This window comes from Limulus polyphemus, unplaced genomic scaffold, assembly GCF_000517525.1.
Source record: "Limulus polyphemus unplaced genomic scaffold, Limulus_polyphemus-2.1.2 Scaffold1555, whole genome shotgun sequence".
In the NCBI taxonomy this organism is placed as follows: domain Eukaryota; kingdom Metazoa; phylum Arthropoda; class Merostomata; order Xiphosura; family Limulidae; genus Limulus; species Limulus polyphemus.
Genome location: NW_013667165.1, coordinates 139,753 through 148,689, shown reverse-complemented (window position 1 = coordinate 148,689; position 8,937 = coordinate 139,753). Strand labels below are relative to the sequence as shown.

Here is an 8,937-nt window from a genome sequence, read left to right as displayed (position 1 = left end):
TTTTTAACTTACCAACTGTATAAATAAAGTCTGTGATTATGTGAAACAAAGCGTCAAATTTGTGATCTTTATAATTTTTTGTTGGACATTTCTAGTTCAAACAATCGAAAATAATGAAATTTTGAAGTCAGTGATGTCAAAAGTAAGAATGTGACTAAATTTTTGTTTTACACCTTCCATGCTTCTAAAGCTAACAAAATAGTAAAGTCATCTGAAAACCAGAATTATATTTTTCTCATAATCTGTTATAGAGCTCCCCCTTTTTTTTAATTATATGTATTGCAAATGTATAAATTTTTATGTCAGAATCCTTTCTTTATGGCAATGTCTTTAAATAATTTAACGATGTCATGGTTATGTTATGTTCTATACAAAGGTAATAAATTAATCATACTGGTCCTCATGTTTGTTTATTTTGTTGGAGAAACTTCATTGGCAGTTCCTTTTTGTTTTGTCAAAACTCCTGTTGGTAATTTTAAACTATAGAGTCTTACTAGATTCACTTCCCTTCCCCCAGCTTGAGCTTAAGAGATCGGAGAATACATAATTTTTAAATGGTGTATAAATGTAACTTTTATAAAAACAAAAAAAACTTTTTAAGTTAAATTTCTATCACTTTCAAAAATGTTCAATGGTCATGTTTAATGTGCCAGTGTTTCTGATACAGTGGCATTTATGAGTTATTAAAGATAAAATATTGTTAAAAGTGACTAGTTCAACAATTTTCCAACCAGGTGGTAACATACTGCCATTCTGTTTTTGTATTTATGGTAGAGATACTTAGGATATTTGCTGCCACTGCTAATTTTGAGCTACTGATCACAGGGAAAGTCACTAAATAATCATTCTACCCACCATCCACACTATGGTCTCACTCTTATAACACATCCAGAGCTTAAAAATAGGGAAATGGATACAAACCCACCTAACCAACTCTGAAATCCAGAGCTCAACAACAGGGCCAACCCGCACCCATTCTGTTTTTGCATTAACAAAAAATTACTAATTCACAAGTTCAAAATATTTTAAACACACATACTTCTAACATAAAACATGATAGTAATGAGAGAAAAATATCCATATAACATGCATGACATTACAAAATATGCCCATAATCATTTACCTAAAAGCCAGATTTCTACATATGCTTATTAGCAACAATACAACCACAGGCCTAATAATGTTATAATTTTGAAATTATTGTAATAACTCCTAAAGAGTTTTTGAAAAGCAACTGTCACTGTAACTACTTCAACAAAATAAAAAAGCATGGGAATGAATAAAATTAATTTATTACCATTATTAAACAATAAAGAAAAATACAAAGCAATGATATAGCTAGGTTATTTAAAGGCGTGTCATAAAAGGACTGCAAACAGCTTCCCAACAAGGAAATAAAAACAGATTCCAGATGATATATTTACAATTTTGTTAACTTCAGAAACAGAGAAATTGCAAAAAAAATGAAAGTGTAATTAGCTACATGTTGGTTTGTAACACCATCAAAATAAAAAAAATTCACAGTTTCTGTGCCATGTTACAAAAAAACAAGTAAAAAACACATACAGATACCAAAGACTGACAATTTTATCAACATAGGTAGAGTGTTTAAATATTTCTATTCTCCAAATACAAATTACAATGTGTGTGTGTGTGTTTGTTGGGAAAGGAGGTTAGTGGTTTATATTTTATTATTAAGTTATTCACATTAATAACATCTATAATAAAACAAAATTATAAATCTAAACATTTCAGCTAGTTATATTTTGTAAGTGATCTAAATGATGAGATCAAACAGAATTTCTTAAAACTTAACAAGGTCATTTGCTCACATTAAAAACTAAGCTGAAAAGGATTAAGTATGCTACTAGAGCTTATAATAGACCAATTTCTGTGGTACCAACTGACTATAACTACATTTCTATAAATAATTATTTGAAGCCATCTACGTATTTCTATCATGATACAGCTGACACAATGATAACTGAAACTTACACTTGTTTTCTTATGTAATCTTTCAGTGTAGTTTCATCAACTTGCATGTAAGTGTTATTAAACATATAATTTCCCAAATATGGCGTCATGAATGAAGTGGTTGGATTTGTGTCCACACTGAAATAAGGCACGTCTTCTTGGGTGGCACCTGTAAAGTTTCACACACACCAGCAAATAAAATATTATTACAAGGTTCAGAAAAGGAAAGTAGCTGTGTACTATGTTTAGATAATAAGATGTAGGTAATAACATGTATTTCTTATAAATTACATGATCTATTTATTACCTACTGTTTACAGTATACAAAATCAGCTAAAACAACTTACATAATCTTAAAATCTGGATGTTCGATTCAATATTAAAAATCAATATAAGTATTACAGTTCTTATGCAACTAAATGACAGAAAATTAAGTTAATTCAAATACTTTAAAAATAACTCCTTTTTTGAATGATCAGCTTTAACACCATTTTTCTAAAAAACAAAAGGATATATAAACAAATCTAAATTTACTGAAATAAAAGAAAAATACAGAAAAATCTCTAAAAAGTGTCAGCTTTTCTAAAATAAAGTGATCATTGAGAAGTTTTCTTTTTGTTCACTACTTTATACCTAAAACAAACACAAAAGTATAAAATTATGCAAAATGATAGATAATTTATAATGTTTACAGCAATAAAACTGATTCTTGAATTTCATATTAAATACAAAATGAGTTAGGAAAGTAATGATAAGTTTCAAAAAAAAGAAATACACGTGGCTGTCATCTTCCACACATAAAGAATTTTAACAAATTATTCGATGTGAGGGTTTTCTTCACCCACATTATTAGAGATAGAGTTCACATTGATATATGACATAACAACAAGTATATTAAACTCCATCAAACTGAAATTTGATAGTCGAGAAAAAAAAAAAATCACAAATCTCGGCAAACTCAAAACATGTTTGAATACGATCATGCTGAGAAAAAGAATGAAGATTCTCATGTGCGAATGTACAGGGAATACTTGGGCATGGAGGCATGTCGCTACTCCTACTGATGGAGAATTTTGCTGCATGATACATTGTCACATAGTAGCTTAAGTTCACTTATACAAACTTAGGTAGGAATTTTCACAAAGCTCATCTCATGCAAATCTTTCAAGCAGAATAGAGGAAATAGCTGTCTGTGTACAGATGTGAGTATTCGTTTTGAAAATGGAAGCAAGGTGTGAATGAAGTCAATCACTTGCAATGCCCAACTACAATAAAAGGAAAACTAGGACCTAAAATTGACAATGCTACTTCATATTTAAGCTTGATCTTGATTACTTGCAGAAGGAGAACACTAACATACCAAAAAACTGTCCATTTCATCCTTTCCAGACTGGAGAGCACATTTCCAGTATCAAGTGCACACCTGAATATCAAATTTCAAAATTTAAATAAAAATATTAATTTAACTTATTTTAAAATTGTTTTTCTTTTTTCATGTTAAAATGCTCAAACTCATATTTTTAAGCAGCTCTGAGGAATCTTACCTGTAAACGTAATTATAAAGATTCATTAAGAGTTGTTAAAACAACATGTTGTGACATGATAAATGGGTGGGATAAAAGCATTTTAATCATAAAACCTCAAACAAGAAAGACAAATCATGAAAACTACAAGACTTGCTTAGTTGTAATTATCAAGGGATGATTGATAGTTTCTTAGTAAAATAAAAACCTATGCTTTGAGGATGGGCAGAAACATTCTAAAAAAAATTGGGGAATTGCTTACAGATTAGACTTCTCAAATTTATGTACATTTGTAAGTTCGAAACTTTTTCCATTTCTATATGCAAACTACACAAAAAAAAAGATTGCAAAATGACAAAATATCAATTCTAAAATGTTTTTGAGCAAAGATTTGTTCAAATAAAGTAAGAAATATTGTTTTTACTTAAATTTTGAAATTTGACATGCAGGTGTGAACTCAACATCTGAAAGAGGATCACCAGTCTGAAAAAGATTAGGTGAAGAGTTTACTAGAATGTTGATCGGCCTCTTGCTAAACCCTACGTTAGTACCATCGGTTTCCTGGACAACATTAGTACCATAGGGTTGGGTCACACTCCACCCAGAATAAAATGAATAAATAAAATTTATTGTTATAACTAAAATATATCTGTATATTGTGTTAAGTATATTGTGACTGATTCCATAGCATTTTGCTAAATTTTTAAAATACGGGTAGTGTTAATAGAGGAATAATGAAGTGATTACAAAAAAAAAATTTTAATATTTATTTACACAGAAAAAAAATACCATTCCAAAAGTGAACATGTTTTTTTAACTAAATATCTTCTTAAGTTATTTTGAACAAAAAACATCATTAGTTTATTCACATCAATGAAAATGTCTAATCTTCTCACTTTCAATGTTGCCGCCTGTCCTCAATGCGACAAAAAAATATATTAAATTTCCAAAGCAAACATTCCTTCATATTCATTATAAGTTAGCTCAAGAAACACTAATTGAATTAAGAATAACAAAGAAATACAGATATAGGCTTTCCTGGAAATGCACCTTGATCTAGTACCATGGGGTGTTTGCAAGTAAGAGCAAGAACAAAATACATGTTGCTCTCAATGCGGTTGAGTTAAAAAAGGAAGGAACTAGGTGTACATCTATCAGAGATATGGGGAAGGTACTGTGAACAACAACTGCCTCAGTGCTACCATCTGTTAGTGACGATGTTAACAAACATCCTTGGGGTTCGAAAACACCCCTTGCGACTAACAGAAGGTTAAGTATGAAGTAGCAGTGTCACTTTAAGATTATTTTTTCCTTTTATGTGTAGCCAGGCATTACAAGTGATTAACTTTAAACTTTTCGCCCATTTTGTTGTTAACTTTAACAGTACAGGAGGGCAATGAATAATAATTTTTTTCATTTAAAACTCTCCATTATATTAAATATAGTATCACTAAAAACTAAACCCCCACTACAGCAGTTCTCTCCAGACACTATTAATCTGGCTGATAAACAAGTAATTTGTATGAGCAGATTTTAATGTGGAGTTTCTTTAGTCAGTAATTCCAGGTCAGTGTTGGTCTTGGAAAGGATATTTGATAAGTGAAGTTTGTGTCCTGTTTCCTTACAAAGTTGACGTATAGAATTACATGCAGTGTTCTTTCAAATTGCACTTTTTCTAATATGTACAGTATTTTTTTTACTCCTTCACTTTAAATTATCATTAATGCAGCAATGCAATTTAGTTATTTACTTAAGAATAATGTAATTCTTTTATTTGGTAATAGATACTGAAGATAGAAACTAGAATTCCGAAACATTTATCTGTGTCCCCTTCTGATACAAATGTTGTTGTTTATCTTAAGTATCATTATCTTTTTTATTGCAATTAATATGATGAGGTCACAATTTGTTGAAAAAAGTTTCTATAAATTTACATTTTGTAGTGTTTATTCTTTCAAAACTCAAGCCCAAAATACACAACAGTGGTCCTCACAACATGCAACTTTTAATTTACAGCAGATAGCCCCAAAAATATTTCTGTGAATTGAAAGTTATTTCATTTTGTGAACAGAACCAACACAAATAACACTGAATTTTAAACGTATATCCAACCTGGCCATCTATATAAAACTTTAAACTTTTCAAACATAAGCTCTAATAACATCTAAAATTAAGTCAGCAAGGAGGCAATGATTTAAAAAAACTTCCAGTTTCTTGTTGCAAAGAATATATAATTTTGTTGGCTATGAAGTTTTTAAACATAAAAGAACATCTTAACCATGGAAACCACTCATCTATTCAGTGTGGAATTATGCCAAAAGCTGATGATTTTGTATCAAGAAATCAGTTAATACAATTACAGAATTGAATGAATGGTTGGCACTTGTTTAATAAATAGCTAAAATCAATGTTTCATATTTACACATTTTCAAAAACTTTATTGAATGGCCCCCACTTCAAAAATACACTCTTCATGTACAATGTTTAGATGTCCTCTACATCATCTTTAGGAGTTATCTGCATGACACACTAATCTATACATTTTCACCTGTCACATAATATTACACTGCTTTTGTATTTACATAATTCCTTGGTCAACCTTTATATTACATCACACCAAATATCAATGCTTTGACTTGATAGCCCTTTATCTCTGTTTAATACTTCTTTCTGTTTTATTATTTCTAATGATTCTCTGACATTTAAAGCTGTAATATCACAAGGTTGACCTAAAATTATAGTTTTTTCCCATAAAATTGTGTGTGCGTGTTGTTTTTACATGTTCTGCGATAGTAGAGTTTTCTATTTTTATGTGATCTTTATGTTCCTGTAATTTGGCCATCAAAACATTGGTACATATAGAATGTATTATTAAATTGTGTAGGTATGAAATGTTGATTTTAATAACAGAATTGTATATTAAAGACATCTTTCTGACCAAGAAACTAATGCCAGATTTGAATAAACAGCTTGATGGCAACATCTATCTTCTCATGATGAAAACATTTTTTGAAACTTAAAATTCATTAAATATTTATAGATTTAACCTGAATGTATTGATCTGATAAATTTGAAAAGTTATATGCACTCAATATCTATTAATAATTATAAATTTTTTGTGTGACTTTTTTTCTGGGAAATAAAATCATAATTGTAAATAAAAAAAAGTACATGACAGATAATTAGACTGAACAGAAGCAGACAAAACAATTCAGAAATTTACTAGACTTTGTCTTTCAAAAAATTTGTTTTCAAGTTTGTATATATGTTGTTGTTTTTTTCACATGCCAATTCTACATAAAGTGATGTAATTTGCTGTGATGTAAAACTATTTAAGAAAAAAAAACATAATTGTCACTTAAAATTCATTAAATACAAAATATTTAAGATATCATTTCTAATGACTTTATTTAAAACTGCATAGTTAGTGCTGACTCAATTCAATGCAAGTAAATCCCAAACGGTGACACCAGTCAAAACTTAATCTGCAGTCAGATACTTTAATACCTACCATTAAAAAAAACAACTAAAAATTATTAATTCTGTTTTTGAATCCACCTGTCTTTCATAAAAATCTTATAAAAATAATATATCTACAAAAGCAAATTTTTTTTTTTAAATATACCTGTACATTTTCTGAACATAACTTGATGGAATAAGCCTATTATGTAACTTCAACAACAAGAGTTGCTAAAATTATACAATAACAAGTTAAATAAAAAATTTGGGATTTAAAAATCTGCAACCAGGGATCGTAAAAAAAGTAAGCAAACAAGGCTGGAGATACTGTAGACATTATTTAGTCAAACTACAAATCCCTATTTTGACTCCACCAAATATAATTCCAAGTAACAGTAAACAGTATTTTGAAGGAAGCCTTCAATGTTCTTCATGAAAGAATAAGGACTCTCATAGCAGCATTTTTTGATAGCAATAGGCATTTTTAGGAACTCACTTTTTAATAGTATATATATATATTAATGAAAGTATACGGATGTGTTGGGATAAGGATTCTTCTACAGTAGGTGTCTGCGACATGTTGGTGATAAATTCAACAATAAATGAACAGCATGCACTCCATAATATATATATATATATATATATATACATACATATTCGAAACAAGTTAAACGTACGTACAAAACTCTTTACACTATGGAGATCATAGTTGTATATTAAACACTATACAGTTCTCTTCTTCTTGCCAAAAGTCCACTTAAGCCTATACAATTGCTTTAGAATTCAGTTGACAAGCTGAACTATTTTTCTCTATTATATATCACAATTGTATCTGTATATAATTCACTTACGCTGTTGCATGAGTTACTGCAGTTGTATCCTGTACTTTCAATAATTGTCTGTTTTTTCATGCTTTCAAATAATCGTCTGCTTTTTCGTCCTTCCAAACAATAGTCTGTTTTTCAGGCAGGTTCTATTAGCTTAGAACACCCTTTGACAAGACAAATTATTCTCCTTATCTCTTTCAGACTATTAATCTCACTCTAACATATCAACCATTAGGCCTTTCACTCATACGATGGTTAACTTTGCAATTTCTCTCACCAGACTTCTCTTTCCCATGACTTTTTACTCTCTCTTTCCACTCATCTAGTCAACATTGTTTATACGTCTATCACTTAGGCCTTCTAGAAATCTCTATAATCTATATCTCAATGGATTGCACACAACGTTTAATAGCCTCAACATCAATGAATTACGAACACAAAATAAATAAATTAATGCTACTACCTATACTTTGTGGCCCAGCATGGCCAGGTGGTTAGGGCGCTCGACTCGTAATCTGAGGGTCGCGGGTTCAAATCCCTGTCACACCAAACATGCCAACCTCCGCCTTTGCCTGGTCCCAAGTCCAGGATGAGAAAGGAGGGTTGGGCGTGGGGCTAGCAATTCCACCCCGTAAAAACCAACCTGCTACAAGTAAGTGCAACAACACCTTCCGTTGTTGCGGCCCTATGCTCCACTGGGAGTTCACAGGAATATAGAAAAAAAAACACCTCTTTTCTCCTTTAAAAAAAAATTCCTACAATTGCCTGTAGACAGTGAAAGGCAGTAGAAGGTGATACGTTGTGATTGTAAACACTCAGCTTCATAACCTTATTTGACTGATTTTTTTATGATTTTCCATGATGGCTGACTAGATTGACATCTACGTTTGGATCTTGTCTGATATATGGGATATCCCCAATGCATTTGGGTGCTATTACCACAGACATTATTCGTTATGACAATAAGTTGACAACCAGAACCGATAACAGTATTGTGATATTTAACTCATTACTGTTTTATGGTGCTGATTTAATATATATTATAATGAAATACTATTACATTATGATGTCAACTTATATGTTAACTAAGAACTTAAGTTTTTGTTTCAAAGAAGATAATACACAGGGATATTATCCATGGGATTTAACTTTCT

At 30.4% G+C, this 8,937-nt stretch overlaps 1 protein-coding gene across 1 annotated transcript in view; it reads right to left on the bottom strand.

The window, feature by feature from the left end:
• LOC106464072 (la-related protein 1B-like) overlaps positions 1-8,937 on the bottom strand; it is a 93,162-nt gene that overhangs the window by 53,192 nt on the left and 31,033 nt on the right. The window contains 1 exon segment of the mRNA XM_022391738.1: positions 1,996-2,143. Coding sequence (XP_022247446.1) covers positions 1,996-2,143 — 148 coding nt within the window.